Below are 16,310 nucleotides of genomic sequence, written 5' to 3'. Positions count from 1 at the left end.
GAAACTGTGGGACAAACTGTGCGTGTCGTCGCAGCCGTGAGACTCATTGTGCTCCATGCGTGCTCAGCCATGACATTTTGTGCGACGACTGTTTGCTGTGTTTTGGCCGAGACGACCTGCAGGGGGCGCTGCCCTGGGTTGCCAGAGCAGGGTTTTATTCTAGTTTGTATGTTTAAATATTTCACTGGTGTAAAAACTACATCGTACCTCTCGCTCTTCTCTTCTCCTGGACGTACAGATGAAGATACGCTGCCTCCTAGTGGCTGAACGCAGGAGCTCCTCATTCCGTTTACATTTACAGACCACATGAATGTCAAATTGAAACCTGTTGGGAAAAAAAAGAAGCTTATTGTTGACGTTGTTGTTATTTAATATTCTTGCAATGAAAAGAGAAGCAGTGTTGCATCCATGTTTAGCTGTGCAGAGTCTTTTACCTGCGTTTTACTGTGAACTGCTTCCTGTTTCAGCTGCTTCCTGTTTCCGCCAGAGTCAGGACACTCTTTAGCCTCCGTCAGTCGAACCTGGATCAGTCGCCGTGACTGCATGGCGGGAGTTAATTAATGTCACATGACTCTGGCTAAAGCTTCCGGTCTCCGTCCTGCAGGGGGCGGCCTGGAGAGTCATGTTAGCCGCCTTCTAATTAACGCTTAGAGACATTTTGCTTCAGCTTGAATTATAACAATGTGTATATTTTTCTCTGTATACGAACCAATAAAGAGCTGTTGTTTCACTCGCTGTGTCTTGTGATGAAGACACTGGAAAAGCTGCTCTGATTGGCTGTACTGGCCTCCTGCGCTGTCACATGACCTAACCCATCCAGCTGCTGATCATTGTCGACTTGAACAAACAAGACCTAGACAGAGAACTGAAAATAATCTCAGCAAATTGCAGGTATGACTCGGTACTTGGCTCACTGCCGCTCCTGCATGTTGACCACCAGACACGCGCGCATGTGTACGCCCGCGCGCACACACACACACACACAGTTTAATTCCTGGTGCGCACACACACCCGATCAATCCTGGTCTGAAGACTCTTGTCTACTGATGTGATAGAGAGCGGCTGTCTCCATAGCAACAGCATGACCTCTGACCCGTGGGTGGTGGACCACTGCCACATCTATCAGGACAGCCGACATCAGCTGATTGGTCACGTGATCATTTTCTCCTCCAGACACGGTTCCTGTTTATGTCTGTATTTTATTTTCCTGTTGTTTCCTTTTGCACTTCCTGTCATGTCACCTGTGCGAGGAAGCTCCGCCCCTCACATGACCAGTGTTCTGTTTGAGGACAGTAATGGGAAGGTCATGATGTGAAGGTCATGAAGGCGCCAAACAGAGAAACACAATTACCCAGAAGTAATTTCCCGCCAGCGAGGCAGGTCAGTGTTCATCTCACCCTGCACGCACACGCACACGCACAAATGCACACGCAAATACACGCACGTGCGCACACCTCCTTCCTCTCTGCAAACAGAAGCTCTGATGATTAATTAAAGATAATTAGCAGCAGAGGAGATTCACGTCTGAAGGGGACGATGCTGATCATCTGTTTTTAATAATGACTTGAAATAAAAATTTCACACAGAGTTACTTAATGAGCAGGATGAGGAGAAGGAAGAGGAGTAGCAACAACAGGAAGGGCAGAGGGTGGAGTAGCAGGAAGAGTGGAGGAGGAACAACTGGAAGAGGAGGAGGAGGAGATGGTGGTGATGAAGGAGGACACAAATCCAACAAGCCAGGAACTGGCTGCGGGGGTGTGGCCATTCACGCAGATGAGGGCTGTCAGAGGAGTTGGCGGATGGAAACAACAGTAGTGGCTCTGGCCAATAGGAACAGAGAATCACATTCCTCTGCTCCTATTGGCCGAGCCGGTGGCTTTGAAGTCAGAACGTGTCGACTTCTTTTTTTTATCTTTCTAACTTTGTTGTGATCTTGGGACCGGCGTGGCCTCACTGCTCCTCCATGGCTCCTCCACGCTGCTCCTCCCACCTCCTCGCCCAGCTCCTCCTGCTGCTCCTGCTGTGTCCCGGCCGGAGGAGCTACGAGGCTCCACAGGTGAAGCAGGACGTGTTCGCTGCTCGCACCTGCGCTGCCTTCCTCACCTTCACCAACGCCGCCTACCTGTCGGGAGTGACGGTAGAGCTGCCATGCCACTGCAAGCCCCAGCAGGTTTGAGACACACACACACACACACAGAAACCTGTGAGACACTGGAAATGTACATACCCATATAAGATGTGGAGGTTAAGCTAGTTTGTCAGATTTTTTTCTTTCTGTTGTGTGTGTGTGTGTGTGTGTGTGTGTGTGTGTGTGTGTGTGTGTGTGTGTGTGTGTGTGTGTGTGTGTGTGTTTTGTTTGTTGTAAATGTTGTGGTTCTTTTGTTTTGGTGTCATGTTGTTTTGTGGGTAGGAAGGTATGTGTTGTAAATGGTTGAAAATCAAAATAAAATAGTATCTAAAAAACAGAACAAGAAACCTGCGGGACGGTCCCTTTAAGGCCCTGTGCTGCTGTTGCAGGTGCACTCGGTGGTCTGGTTCTTCAGGAGGCTGGGGGACGGCTGGCAGGAGACCCGGCCGCTGGCTGACCTCCAGGGCAGCAGGCTGCTAGACCCCCAGCAGGTCCTCCAGGGCTCCTCCCTGCAGAGCCGCTTCTCCATCCGCCTCTTCAGCCTGCTCATCTTCAGGGCCCGGCCCGAGGACACCGGCCTCTACATCTGTGGCTCCTCCCACGGCGGGGACTTTTTCTACGCCTACGACCTGGACGTCCAGGAGGCCCAGATGCTCAGCGTGGCCCCGAGGTGGAGCTCGTCTCGTTTCTCATGTCACAAATCAGAATCAGAAGCCTTGAGTGTCATTGTAAGAGAGCAAACAACGAAATTCGAGGTGCTACTCCTGCTCGCTGTTTTAAGAATGTAGTATGTAATATACATAATATGATATATGTATATAGGTTTACAGATAAAATAGTGCATAAACAAAGTAAAATAAATATGACAAGTAAAATAAGAATAGTGCAGTGCAGAATAGTGCAGTGGAGAACAGTACTAGCGCTTTTACAGTGTACAAATAACAGGAGAGGATTTGCACAGTTATTGTACATTCTCTGTCTGTCTTTGGCTGATGCTGTTCTGCTCATGTGACCACTTTGTCAGTGGATCATTAACTTGTGATGAAAGTAATAATAATAATACAATAATTTCTTCAGACAAAAAGAGATATGAAATAATAATCAGGAAAAGTGATGATAGAAAAATAAGAACACTAAAAAAATTACATACATTGATCACACGGAGAACACAAATGAATAATGAATGTTTTCTCTCTGCTGCAGGAGCTCCGCCTCCAGCGAGAAACGCCACTTTGTTGGCCCCTACCACCAGGTCTTCACCGGCTTTCGGCCCTGGTCCGTCTGCGACCGCTGCGACGTTCAGGGGGAGCAGGTCCGCATCGGACTCTGCTACGTCCACTCCCATTTCTTGCATATCCGCTACCGACGGGCCAATCAGACAGTGGCCTCGTGCGGCTCGGGGGCGGTGCCCAGAGCCATCAGGCGGCTGATAGGAAGCGGAGGTGGAGCCAGACTGGAGTTCCAGAGCTGTCAGGCGACCTGTCCCACTGGGCTTCCTCGGCCTTCTGCCGACGTCAGTCTGCTCAGCTTCCTGGGCTTCAGGTGAGACCGCTGGCCCAGCCCCACCCCCACACCCACTGCTACTGCTGCTGGTTCCCATGTGATGCACCTGTGTGTGTGTGTGTGTGTGTGTGTGTGTGTGTGCGCGCGTTTGTGTGTCATAGCTCTGCCTCTGCAGACATACCTGTGTTCTATGTGAACCACCCGACGGACGGCATCCTCATCCTGGGCTGCCCGAAGGCCCGACCCAACATAGCGGTGGCGTGGGACCGGGGCTCCTCCCCCATCTACCGCTCTGGGCACACAGCCGGCAGCACTGAGGCCCCGCACCCCCGGCTGCAGATAGACAGCGGACACCACCTGATCTTCAACCCAGCCAAGATGGAGGACTCAGGTAGGAGCCAAACAGCCGGGCCAATCAGCAGGTGGCAGTGGAATCATCAATATAATGCACCTGCGTTACCCCAACCGGCCAGCAGGGGTCAGTAGCTGGGTTTCCATAACCCTTTGAATTGCGCAAAATGTGAATATCGCAATCAAAAACTGGTAATGGAAACGGCTAAACTTTGAAAAATCCCTCAAATATCACTAAAAGATTTTTACGCTCGCATGTGGTGGTTTTTCAGACATATCGTTATAGAGGTATATCGCAAAAGTGTCGTTGAAACACATTTTTAGCATTTACATATCACCGGACATGACGTAGGGGGTCCCATGACCAGTTCACTTTTTGCAACATTCAATGGAAACACCTGCAAATTGCAAATGTACTTATTATACTGTAATTGTAGAAATATCGCTTTTATTTTGCGAAAAAACTGTATTGGAAACGCAGCTAATGTTGAGGCCCCCACCCCTTCCACCTCCCCCCAGCTCACCACACCCGTGTGTCTCTGTTCATCAGGCACCTACACCTGCTGGCTGCAGGGCCGCCCTGCTGCCCAGATCCGCCTGCTAGTCTACCCTCATTTAGGGCAGGACCAGTCCGTCATGTCACTGCCAGACTTCGCTGCTGCGGTGCAAATGGTGATGATGTCATTCACCATCATGACGTGCGTCTTCTGCCTGCTGCTTTTCATCAGTGCCGCCCGGCACCTGAGAGCTGACGGGGAGACACACCTGGACTGATGGACCGACTGCGGCTAACTGTACTAACAATGCTAACGCCACCGGGTGGAACTGGAGAGTTAGCATCCTGTTAGCTCAGTGTTTCTCAAAGTGGGTGGCGCGAAACACCGGGTGGGAGGGAGACGGGGTGCCAGGGGGAACTAATGTTTTCACGTCTGAACTTTTTCCACGGCCGAACAATTAACAAAAAGTGTTCAGTAGGTTGTAGCTAAAAAAAACGCCGCTCAGGTACACAGGATGGACAAATATTTGACAGGGACGAAAAGAAGAATTCATGCTATATTATGACTTAGCGCACGCAACGCTCAAAGTCATCCCGTGTGGCAGGTAGAAAATGTGATGTTGTTGATGTGGTCAATTTCATCAAAACAAGACCCGTGAAAGCGCGGCTGTTCTCTGCACTTTGTGAGGAGATGGGAGCACAACATTAAGCTGTGTTGTTTCACAAGGAAGCCAGGATGGTGGATGTTAACAAAAGTGGTTTGCCCAAAAAAGTTATTTGCACAGCAGAAAAGTGAAAGGAGTATTCTTCTTTAAAAAGTAATGTTCAGGATTTGATGTCACAAAGAGTGATTTGCTAAAGTTGTTCATTTGTACAAAGTAAATGAAGAGAAAAGCGAAATGAATGCGAAATGAATGTTCGTAATAAAAAAAAAGAATGTTGGTTTTGATATCACAAAAAGTGGTGTGCCAAAGGTAAAACATTATTTGCACATTTATGTTGTTTCAGTGTATTTGAAAAAAACTATTTTGTCACCATTTTGGCTTTTGGGGGGGAGAGGGGGGGCGTGACAGAGAAAGTTTGAGAACCACTGCCCTAATGCCATGAAAGTCTATGGGGTCAAAAGCCAACTTTGTCCTAGAGACATGGGACCACTTGCAGGTTCATCGGGATCCCTCAAGACACAGCCACGTCAAAAAAAAAAAACTTTCTAACTGGCAGCATTTCTGACTCAGTCTTGACGTGAACTGAAGTTGCAGGTGATTTCTTGGAGTCTGCTGTGATTGGCGCCCTCATTTCCTGGAGTCCGCTGTGATTGGCTCCCTGATTGCTGTATAAACGGCCAGAACACACGCTGCCGGCTGCAGCCAGGTCGCCATGGCAACACGCCACCTTACCTCCACACAAACTCTGCCACTGCTTTTAGAAGCAGCTTATTGTTGTCAGTTATTGACGTCTGTTCGCTGCTAAAGAGAAGCAGCGGCAGTGACGGTGACGGTGGCTGCGGCAGCTGCGGTGAACCCACAGGAGTACAATTCTGTACTGTACTACCAATCGCTATCAGCCACTGTTTGGTGCGGTCGTCACACACTACTAACTTTTAGCATGTTAGCCTGCAAGCTTGTTTCTCTCCTGTTCTATCCACCTGTCGGCACCTTTCGTTTCCTGTCTTCCTCCTTCACTCACCCTCTTACGTGACAACGCTTCCTGTTTCTCACGCCGTCCCCCTTCAGAGTGATGTCATCACCATGATATCACCATTGTGTCCATGTCAGAGAACCAAGTGACGCCGCCGACCCATTGACTCAGAACATATTCCAGACCGGCTGCAGCTGCAGAGGGAAGTAGAGGGCTACATCTCCCACACACACACACACACACACACACACACACACACTGCCAATCAGAGGCCTTGAGCAGAAACATCAGTCTGAGCAGGCTGCTCTCTGTCGCCCCCCTCAGTCCTGCTGCTACCACTGCTGCTTCCTGTTTAGTATTCTGGTCAGCGTTGTGTCCACTCTGTGGCAGACGCGCTAATGACTTCTCTCTCCAAACACAGGCAGCAACACACACCGCGCACACACACACACACACACACACACACACACACACACAGCAGCATGTCCTTGGCGTGCAGGAGGACACGCTGCTGCTGCTGCTGCAGGACGTTTGGTGGGAGCCAATGGCAGCACGGAGAAAGAGCAGTCCAAGTGGGCGGAGCCTCAGTCGCATGAAACAACTGTTGGGTAAGTGCAGGTGTGGTTACTGGATGTGGGCCCCCCTGTTGGCAGGAGGTGGAAAGACACTGTAGCTGCTCCCTCATGAACACAGCGACAGAATGGTTTCCTGAGGGGCTGGCAGGTGACACTGACACGGGGTGAAGGGAATAGTGAAACCTGTTGTGTGCAGCTTCCTGTCAATGGCGGGAACGTTCTGAGGCATTTGATTGGCTCACACACCGTCACCAGCGTCCTGTACTCACCTGGCGAGAGGTGAGTCACCTACCCTCTGCCCCTCCCACTGCGTCCTAGATGGAAAACAAGCCTTCCCTCTGCAGACTTACAGTCCAGTGGCGGAAGACCAATCTCAATCTGATCAGGTGATCAGACATGACCCGCCCCTTCCACGGCCGGTGATGTCACCATGGCGACAACTTCAGCAAAGGTGCACTGAGTCCACCGTCTGCAAGGACGAATCGTCTGCAGAATGCAGCGAGGGCTCCGACACTCTGATGTGTAGCGTCAGTGCCCCCGTGTGGCTACAGATGTCACTGCAGGGCTTCAACAGGTGGCGGCGTCCCGGAAGCGACTTTTCAGGTGAGGCCAGAGGAGAGGAGAGCACGCGCGCGCGGGCACACACACACACGCACGGGCGCGCACACGCACGCAGACAGCGTTGCTGATACGAGTACACACCCACAACAAACCTGCAGCAAAACACCTGCCACACCGACCAAAGGTTACACACCGACAGCCACTCAGTGCACCAACAGGGGGCGCTGTTCAACAACTGAAGCCATGACAGTGGACGGTCAGTGAACACACCGTTTTACTCTAAAGAGTGGCAGCAACGTGATTTATCAATAGCTCCTAGAATATGTAATCGACGCTACAGTGTTAGAAATCTGCTTCCCTTCTTAGTGCGTGACGCCCCCTGCTGGAACCCACTTCGAAAATGGAGGGAAAAAAAGACTTCAGCTGTTTGTTGTCAAAATTCATCAAAAAGTTTATTTATTAATAACCAACCAGTTGCAGCAGCTCTTGACTCTTAACTCTGCTGTACCTTGATTGATTGATTGATTGATTGATGTTACTCTCTAGTCAGTCGCAGTTGAAAGGTTCAAACTCAAATTACTTGTTGGTAATGTGTGTGTCTTGGTACCTAAATGACGCTTCAGTCATTTAGAGACGCAATGATGACGTCATGGCTTCGTCATGCCAGCAAACATGGAAGCAGGTGCCTTCGGACCTCTGATCAGGGTGAGGTATAAGAGCAGGAGGAGGAGGTGAACTAGGAGGAGGAGGAGGAGGAAAAGGGGCGCCCCGGTATGTTTGCAGTGACGTCACTGAGCCCCGTCATTCAACGCGAACTGACCGGAAGTCCCTCCCCACCCCCGCCGCAACGGCCGTCCGGATCACACCTCGGGTCCCCTGCTCAGATGGACACAGAGTTCTACGCATGCGCAGTTAGCGCGCGTCGTGCCCGTCAGGGCGGTGATCTCTCTCTCTCTCTCTCTCTCTCTCTCTCTCTCTCTCTCTCTCTCTCTCTCTCTGGGAAAACCCAGGCAGTGGGAGGAGGCGGGCTTCGTCTTCTGCTTCATTTTCTTCTTCTTCCTCTCTCCTTCTTCCGACTCAGCGGCTCTCTTAACCCCTCCGCCAGGCCCAGACCCACAGCCCGGACCCAGGACACCAGCAGCTCCAACACGGATGTGCCTCCGGAAGCGCAGCGGATTCCGCCCTCCGGACCGGATTCATGCCGAAATAGTGAGTAGAGCGGGGGCGGCAGGAGGTAGGGGGGGGCGGTCGTTCCTCAACCCTCGCTCGACACCTCGCTCCTGGCAGGGGGACGGTTCCAGTTCAGATGATCCGGAACCAGTTCTGCCGCGGTTCACACCGTCTGCCAGCCTCGTGTTGCGTTCACGGACCCCAGTGTGGCTCCGACTGTCTATGCTCCTTTCATTGCTCTGCATGGTGGTCTGTTTGTCAGCCAGGTGTTCCCAATGTTTGGGGCTCTGGTTCCTGGTTCAGCCCAGGTTCCTGGTCTAGTCCTGGTTCCACCTCTAGCCCTGGTTCCACCTCTCGTTCTAGTTCTAGTCCTGGTTCCACCTCCAGTCCTGGTTCTAGTTCTAGTCGTGGTTCCAGTTCTAGTCCTGGTTCAACCCCTAGTTCTCGTTCTAGTTCTAGTCCTGGTTCCACCTCCAGTCCTGGTTCTAGTTCTACTCCTGGTTCAACCTCCAGTCGTCGTGCTTGTTCTAGTCCTGGTTCCACCTCCAGTCCTGGTTCTAGTCCTGGTCCTAGTTCCACCTCCAGTCCTGGTTCCAGTTCTAGTACTGGTTCCAGTTCTAAGTCCTCAGTGTTCCTCCAGAAGACTCAACTCACCCGATCCGATGAGGCGCGACATTAATATCAGCGTCACTGCGGCGTTGCCGTACACACCACCGGCTCTCTCACTGTCTTCAGGCCCAAGTTGCAGCAGCTGATTGGTCAGCTGATCTCACTGAGATTGATCAGCTGATCCCACACACAGCGAGATGAGTTTGGAAGCGTTCAATTGGAATTCACAGAGGAACTTTTAAACCAGGAACCTTTTGTTTTGGGGGAGGGGCAGTGTGGTGCATGCACACACTGATTGGCCACATCAGTCACATGGCCCAAAGCATTATTGCTGTCAAGGGTGACTAATATTTGGATGTAGAACTTCAGTTCCGACTGAGCCCAACGATAGGCCACGCCCCTCTGAACCTGAAGTCTTCTAGTGCGAACGTAAACACACACTCTGTGTGTGTGTGTGTGTGTGTGTGTGTGTGTGTGTGTGTGTGTGTGTGTGCCATGACCTTGCTCTACTTGATGGTGTGTTTATGGATAAACTGACACCACGGCGTTCCTGCACCCGTCCAGCTGGACTCCAGCTGTACATATCCTGTACACTCAGCCACTTCCTGTTGTGTATTCAGCCAGTCAGTCACTACACTACACAACACAACACAACACAAACTGGGACTTTGACATAGTTCCTGTGAGATCCTCCTGGGTGGAACCACTGACCCAGACACCAGCAGCATCTCCAGAGAAGCTGAGCTTGTGAACGTCGGTGTGGTTCCTTATGACTAAACTAGAAGAACTTGTTCCCACCATCATTTCTAGTTGATCGAGAGCAGCAGGTGAAGAACCCTGGCCTCCACCTGCTGCAGGCTGGAGCTCAGAGCTTTCTACCGTTTCCTCTTCTCAGTTTGCACACTTCCTGTAACTCGCTTCATTGCATCTGTTGCTCACTTCCCCTTTTTTTTTTTTTTTTTTTTTAAACCTTCTGCCTCTCTGCTGTCTCCCGGTGTTGACTCTGAGGAGACCTGATTAGTTCCTCTGGTGGTCTCACTGCTGGTTCCACTGCTACTGATGGTTCCACTGGAGGTCCAGATCATCAGTATTAATTCTGGGGTTAGAGTTGTGTTGTTGCAGTCACACTTGACTAGAGGGTAGATGGCGCCGTATGTCTGTGCAAGTTCCAGAGGAGCCCCAACCAGCTAACAATTAATCTGTGTTATTAAAAAGATTAGTTTATATCTCATTAATTAACCAGTCGTAAAAAAAAAGAAGGATAATTAATATTTTGCTTGTTTATACGAAAGCCAGTTAGCAAGTTAGCTGCTGAGCTTGTTTGGAGGGTTAGGAAAGTTTGCTGTTTTTTGTTGTGGGTAAATGCTGCCATGTTCACGGCATTTGCTACCTCAGCGATAGAAAGCAAACCAGATCTAGAATCACTTCGGAACTTTGAGGAGTTCCAGGTTCCACCAGTGGGCAGAGCAGTGAGATCAGAGGCGGAGTTACAGGCATAACCGCTCTGTGACACTCTCTTTGGTCTTGGTTCCAGATCAATCCAGGTGTTCAGGTGCATGACGGGAAATTCTCACAGACTGTCTCTCTCTCCCTGTGTGTGACTGTGGGACCGCCTCCTGACTGTGTGTGTGTGTGTGTGTGTGTGTGTGTGTGTGTGTGTGTGTGTGTGTGTGTGTGTGTGTGTGTGTGTGTGTGTGTGCGCGCGTGTGTGTGCGCGTGTGTGCGTGCGTGTGTGTGTGCGCGTGTGTGCGCAGGTGCGTGCGTGTGTAAAGGAGGGCTCTGCAGCAGAAGGGGGGAATGTCATGTGTCGCTAACGTCACTGAGCTAACCGACAACCTGGCAACATGGCCAACATCTTGGTAAACCTGGAGCACTTCCTCCCCCCCCCTTCTCCTCCCTTCCTTTCCCCTTCTCCTCTCCTTAAATCTGCTCCTCTTCTCCTCTCCTTTTTTCACTTTTTTCTTCTCTCCTCTTCTTCTCTCTCTGCTTTCTCAGTCTTTGTGAATGTTAGAAGTGAGACCCCTGTCTGCCAGTGAAGGAACCGCAGGTTTGATGTAACCACAGGAGAACAGACCATCTCATTATTTCCTGTCTTTGACCTTCTCTTTCTCCTCCTCCTGACTGCTCCTTCTCCACTCACTCCACCTCCGTCCATCTTCCCTACATCGTCTCTTCTCCGTTATGACGTGCGGCCCTGAGGAAACTTCTTGTGTGATTGTGATCTGGCTGCTTGAGTTGTCGTGGAAAGAAGAAGATGAGCTTGCTGAAGCCATATGCTGATAGGTCGAGAGCACTCGGGCCAAGCCCACTGGAGGTGGAACATTTTTTCGACGGGACCTTGAGCCTCCATGAGGTGGCGCTGTAGCGACTGTGTAGCTGCAGGGTGAAACAACCATCAGTAACACTGAACATTCCTGAGAGACATCGACAAGTCTGGGCGGAACCTCCAGAGTGTGTGTGTGTGTGTGTGTGTGTGTGTGTGTGTGTGTGTGCAGCAGTAGCTCTGATTCACCAGTGCTCAGAGAGAAACTCTGCAGACGGTGTCACAACAGCTTCCTGCGCGGCACTCAGCCACTTCCTGTTCACGTCTTCCTCCTTTGGAGGCGAGTTGTCTGAGACGGACGGACACGTGGACGGACGGACGGACAGACGGCGACGAGTAGAGGCCAAGAGACTGGCAGGGGAGGGCGTTTGATTGGCTGTCGGGGGCGTCTGTCTGAGCAGGTTGGTTTGAGATTTTTACTTGGAAAGCAGTTAATGGGAAGAAGGTAGAGGAAGAGGAGGAAGAGGAGAAGAAGGAGGAGGAAGAAGAGGAGAAGCGGAGGGGGGGGGGCACACAGGAAGGAGGGGTGAAAGGGAGAAGAGCAGGAGCAGGAGGTGAATGAGGACCGGGAGGAGGAGCAAGAAGAGGAGAAAGAGGAGAAAGCTGTTTAATGTTGCTGCTTCTGGCTGTGATTGGTCACCTGATTGGTCACCTGAAACTGCTGGGGTGAACCAGCTGTCCTCAGCTAGGTTGGCGGGACCTGTTGCCTGTGTGGACGAAGGTAACAAGAAGTCATCCGATGTAGAGGTAGCTAAAATGTTCTTTCGGTGGATTTTCTTCCAGTTTGAGGGCTTCCTGTTTGTTTAGACACATCCTCCCGTGTGTGTGTGTGTGTGTGTGCAGCCTGCCCAGACACGTGTGAGTGGCTTTTTAAACTCAGTTGATCTTCAGGAATTCCTCCTGGTTGTGTGTCTGGCAGCTGAAGTGACACCACAGCGGTCACATGGTACAAGCACACCTGCTGCTCCTTCCTGAGGCGCTTCCTGTGGTGGAGGAGGGGAAGGTCTGAGCTCCTCCTCTTCATTGGTAGAGGAGCATGAAGCTCAGGCAGCTTCAGCCAACTGGTACCGCTGGTGGTGGAGAAGGAATCTGATTGGCCCAGTAGTTTCTGGGGGCTCCTCCTCTTTCTGAGGGCGATGGACATGAAAGTAGATCCACCAGGTTTCTGAGATGTTCTCTTGTTCTTCAGCCACAGGCTGCAGTACCACCAGTGGCCACTGGGGGACACAGGAAGGCTCTTTAGTTATTGTGTGTTACGTTGTAGGTGTGTAAAAATCCAGCCAACAGGTGGCGCTCTGCCAGTGTGTGTGTGTGTGTGTGTGTGTGTGTGTGTGTGTGTGTGTGTGTGTGTGTGTGCGTGCGTGATCACAGCTCCATCACATGATGACCCCCCTCGTCTTTCTCACTTCCTCTCTTCTCAATCTCTCCTTCAGCCATCCTCATTTTACTTCCTGTTTTACTTCCTCTCTTTTGGCACCGTCACGTTGAGAAGTCATGCGGTGCGCGTGTGTGTTTGTGTGTGTGGATTCACAGGCTTCATATTGTTTTCATCCTTCATGTCATGGTCCAGCAGCAGCAGCAGCAGCAGCCCTAGCGCCCCCCTGTGGAGCCAAACATCTCTCACCTCTCTCTGTCCCTCTCTCTCTCCTACCCCCCCGCCCCCCTCTCTCTCTCTTTACCTGCAGTACACGGGTCCCACCCCGGCCGAGCGAGGAGGTGAGCTGGTCATGGGGCGGGCTCACAGTGAGACGTCAGCGCTGAGTGGAACAGGAAGAGGGCGGAGCCAGACCACTACCCAGAATTCCCAGCGGTCCAATGTCTGCTGCTTCTGCTGGTGCTGCTGCTGCAACTGCTCAACGTAGGGAGCACGCACGTGCACACACACACACACACACACACACACACACACACACACACACACACACACATGGCTACATCAACACAAAATCTCTGCAAAGTCAAGATTTTCCATGTATGAATGTATAAACCTTATTTGCTGATGTTTATGTGTGTGTGTGTGTGTGTGTGTGTGTGTGGTCACTGTCAGGACGGAGGAAGAGCGGCGGAGGCGTGGCAGGAGGAAGAAGATCTCGCAGGACACGAAGATGGAGACGATACCAAACTGTGAAGCTTGGTGTGTGTGTGTGTGTGTGTGTGTGTGTGTGTGTGTGTGTGTGTGTGTGTGTGTGTGTGTGTGTGTGTGTGTGTGTGTGTGTGTGTGTGTGTGTGTGTGTGTGTGTGTGTGTGTGTGACATGGATCATGGAGGGCAGTGTTGGCTGGCCTTGGTTAAGCCAATCGCAGGACAGGCTGGTTCTAGATAAAAAAAAAATCAGTTGTGTTAAATAGAAACACAAACCGTCTGACAACCTTCAGAGAGTCACAGTTCTGTACAGGGTGAGAAGATGGATGGATGGATGGATGGATGGATGGATGGATAATTGAGTGGATGGATGGATGGGTGATGGATGGATGAGTGATTGGATAATTGAGTGGATGCGTGTCGTCCCTCAGCACCAAGCCGTCGGTGGAGGAGATGCGATTGTGGTCTCAGTCCTTCGACAAGCTGATGAGGAACCCGGCGGGTCGGAACATCTTCCGCGAGTTCCTGCGGACGGAGTACAGCGAGGAGAACATGCTCTTCTGGTTGGCCTGCGAGGATCTCAAAGAGGAAGTCAACAAGAACGCCATCCAGCAGAAGGCGCGCTGCATCTACGACGACTACGTCTCCATCCTCTCCCCCAAAGAGGTGAGGGGGGGGGGGGCTTCAGGCTGGACCTCCAGCTGAAGGTGGAGGTCTACAACAGACCTGTGGCTTCTTCTTCTGTGGTGGTAATTGGCTTCAATGTGCTAGCGAGCAACAGCTAGTTGCACTTAGCAACTCCTATCAAGTTTCACCAGCATCAAGTGAAGCTGTTCACACACACTCACAGCTGTGTGCTATTTTTAACTCTGTGTGCGCACGCATGAGTGTGTGCGTGTGTGTGTGTGTGTATGTGCGTGTGTGTGTGTGTGCGTGTGTGCACACTTGTCCACATTCTGAACACTGCTTGCTTTATTTAGTATGAGCGCTATTGGACACGTGTGTGTGTGTGTGTGTGTGTGTGTGTGTGTGTGTGTGTGTGTGTGTGTGTGTGTGTGTGTGTGTGTGTGTGTGTGTGTGTGTGTGTGTGTGTGTGTGTGAGAGAGAAGCTTTTAATAGAACACAAAGATATCAGACATGTGAGTCGTCTGGCACAGAGGAGGCTGACTGTCTGCACAGATGACCTTGGAGAGTGTGTGTGCGCGTGTGCGTGCACGCGCAAGAAAAAGAGTGAGATATGAGATTAGCAAGTATAGAACAGGACCAGGAAGATGATGCTGCATTCTCTGACACTGAGTTATCAGCGTTCTGCTCAGCCAGCAGGTAGCAGCAGTCTTCCGCTCCTCTTCCTCCTCCTCCTCCTCCTCCTCCTCCTCCTACTCCTCCTCCTCACTTCCTGTTTGTCCGACCGTTCCGTTCCCAGGTGAGTCTGGATGCCCGGGTGCGAGAGGTGATCAACCGGAAGATGCAGGACCCGACAACGCTGGCCTTCGAGGATGCTCAGCTGCAGATCTACACGCTGATGCACAGAGACTCCTACCCTCGCTTCCTGTCCTCCACCATCTACAGGTCCCTCCTCCACGGCGGCCCCGCGGCCCCCTCACACTCCTAGGCCCCGGCCCCTCGCGCTCATAGTGCCCTCCCTCCTCCCAGCCGTCGTCCCTGCCCTCCCCGAACCTTATCCCAGCCTTAGACATCATTCCTTCCTCTTCACATTTCCACATGTCCTGTCCTCACCTGTCTCCTACCACCACTCCCCTCCCCCTTGTCCTCGGTGGGACTGAAACAAAACTGGTTGGACGCCCTCTGGCTCCTCCTGACAAACCACAGGGTGCGCTCCTCTCCCTCCTCCCTTGCGATTGGTTGTCACTCATTTCACTCACTCCTGAGACGGACGGACAGACGGACGGATGGGCAGACAGACATTTGCCTCCGCCCACTGCTGATTTACAAGCATCTATTTTTTTATGGATTAAAAACTTTATGGAGCAATTTTCCTTCTTCTGGTACGTCTCCATCCTGGAGCTCAACGAGAGGACGCATACACACACGCGCGCACACACACACACACACACACGCACATGCAATAAAAACACTGGAGTAAAAATAAAACTGACAAGTTACACAGTTACAGGGTTTTTCTACTTTTAGGATGGTGAAGGACTCACAGCAGGGCCCTCAGTCCGTTGCTATCCTATAAAGAGAAAACTACAGAATGTCTAGTCAAATTCTACTATCACACACACACACACCTGGGCCTACCTGCGCTCTGCTGCTGCTGCTGCTGACCTCTGCCTCTGTGACCTCTCACCTGTGACCTCACTACTGTCCGCTCTTGATTGGCTGCAGGGCTGAACTGTGGTTGGTCAGTTTAGAGTCCCAGATGCAAAAAAAAAAAAAAGAAAAAGAAATCTCCACGTCAGAATGAAAAGTTGTGAAGCGGTGCGAGAGTGGAGAGGGTACGGTGTCCTCATTCCCAGTGCTTGATGGGAAGTGGAGTTTGAGACGGCTCACTCAGAATGAGACATCTATCTTAGTATTGTTGATGTTATTTATTTGGTATTTTGTTTTAAACTGTGACTTTAATTGTACAGACATAAAGAGAAACCTGCTAAAGTCCGGGTGTCGTCGTTCCTTTCATCCTCACTGGATCACAATCCTGACTTAATCCTGGTGATTAGATCATAATCCCGATCTAATCCAGAGATTATTGGGAATCAACACGTGTTTTATTTATGAGTCCCAGCAGATCCCAGGTAATCAGCTCTCAGCCGGCTGGAAGTGGCTCAGGGTTCCTCAGCCGCTTGTGCTGCTGTTGCTGCAGTGCTGACACCTGTTGGTCTTTCAGAGGATTGCAAGCGACGCCTGCCACTAA

At 51.2% G+C, this 16,310-nt stretch overlaps 2 protein-coding genes across 4 annotated transcripts; both read left to right on the top strand.

Annotated features, from left to right (window-relative positions):
• The first annotated feature begins 1,931 nt into the window (after positions 1–1,931).
• LOC142888051 (Ig-like V-type domain-containing protein FAM187A) lies at positions 1,932–4,867 on the top strand. The gene is made up of 5 exons (XM_076026052.1): positions 1,932–2,170; positions 2,518–2,798; positions 3,332–3,670; positions 3,793–4,022; positions 4,533–4,867. The coding sequence occupies exons 1-5, from the start codon at positions 1,964–1,966 to the stop codon at positions 4,754–4,756; spliced, it is 1,281 nt and encodes a 426-aa protein (XP_075882167.1). The 5' UTR covers positions 1,932–1,963; the 3' UTR covers positions 4,757–4,867.
• A 3,140-nt stretch (positions 4,868–8,007) lies between these two features.
• On the top strand, positions 8,008–16,054 carry rgs19 (regulator of G protein signaling 19). Of its 3 annotated transcripts, none has more exons than XM_076026913.1 (5): positions 8,008–8,461; positions 13,040–13,212; positions 13,402–13,488; positions 13,867–14,101; positions 14,859–16,054. In XM_076026913.1, the coding sequence occupies exons 1-5, from the start codon at positions 8,405–8,407 to the stop codon at positions 15,045–15,047; spliced, it is 741 nt and encodes a 246-aa protein (XP_075883028.1). In that variant the 5' UTR covers positions 8,008–8,404; the 3' UTR covers positions 15,048–16,054. The 3 variants fall into 3 exon arrangements, with proteins under 3 accessions (XP_075883028.1, XP_075883029.1, XP_075883030.1); XM_076026914.1 differs by lacking the exon at positions 8,008–8,461 and adding an exon at positions 11,014–11,755; XM_076026915.1 differs by lacking the exon at positions 8,008–8,461 and adding an exon at positions 11,871–12,075.
• Positions 16,055–16,310: the final 256 nt, after the last annotated feature.

Source organism: Nelusetta ayraudi, unplaced genomic scaffold (assembly GCF_046127955.1).
Source record: "Nelusetta ayraudi isolate G7.1 ecotype Tasmania unplaced genomic scaffold, CSIRO-AGI_Nayr_v1 ptg000019l, whole genome shotgun sequence".
NCBI lineage: Eukaryota > Metazoa > Chordata > Actinopteri > Tetraodontiformes > Monacanthidae > Nelusetta > Nelusetta ayraudi.
The sequence above is the reverse complement of the archived record's forward strand: the minus strand, read 5'-3'. Positions and strand labels throughout refer to the sequence as shown.

Excerpts from the sequence above, each read along its gene's own strand:
- LOC142888051 (XM_076026052.1), top strand. The coding sequence starts at position 1,964 with ATGGCTCCTCCACGCTGCTCCTCCCACCTCCTCGCCCAGCTCCTCCTG. Across the intron at positions 2,171-2,517 it reads GCCACTGCAAGCCCCAGCAG|GTGCACTCGGTGGTCTGGTT; the intron begins GTTTGAGACACA and ends CTGCTGTTGCAG. Across the intron at positions 2,799-3,331 it reads ATGCTCAGCGTGGCCCCGAG|GAGCTCCGCCTCCAGCGAGA; the intron begins GTGGAGCTCGTC and ends TCTCTGCTGCAG.
- rgs19 (XM_076026913.1), top strand. The coding sequence starts at position 8,405 with ATGTGCCTCCGGAAGCGCAGCGGATTCCGCCCTCCGGACCGGATTCAT. Across the intron at positions 8,462-13,039 it reads ACCGGATTCATGCCGAAATA|TACACGGGTCCCACCCCGGC; the intron begins GTGAGTAGAGCG and ends CTTTACCTGCAG. Across the intron at positions 13,213-13,401 it reads TGCTGCTGCAACTGCTCAAC|GACGGAGGAAGAGCGGCGGA; the intron begins GTAGGGAGCACG and ends GGTCACTGTCAG.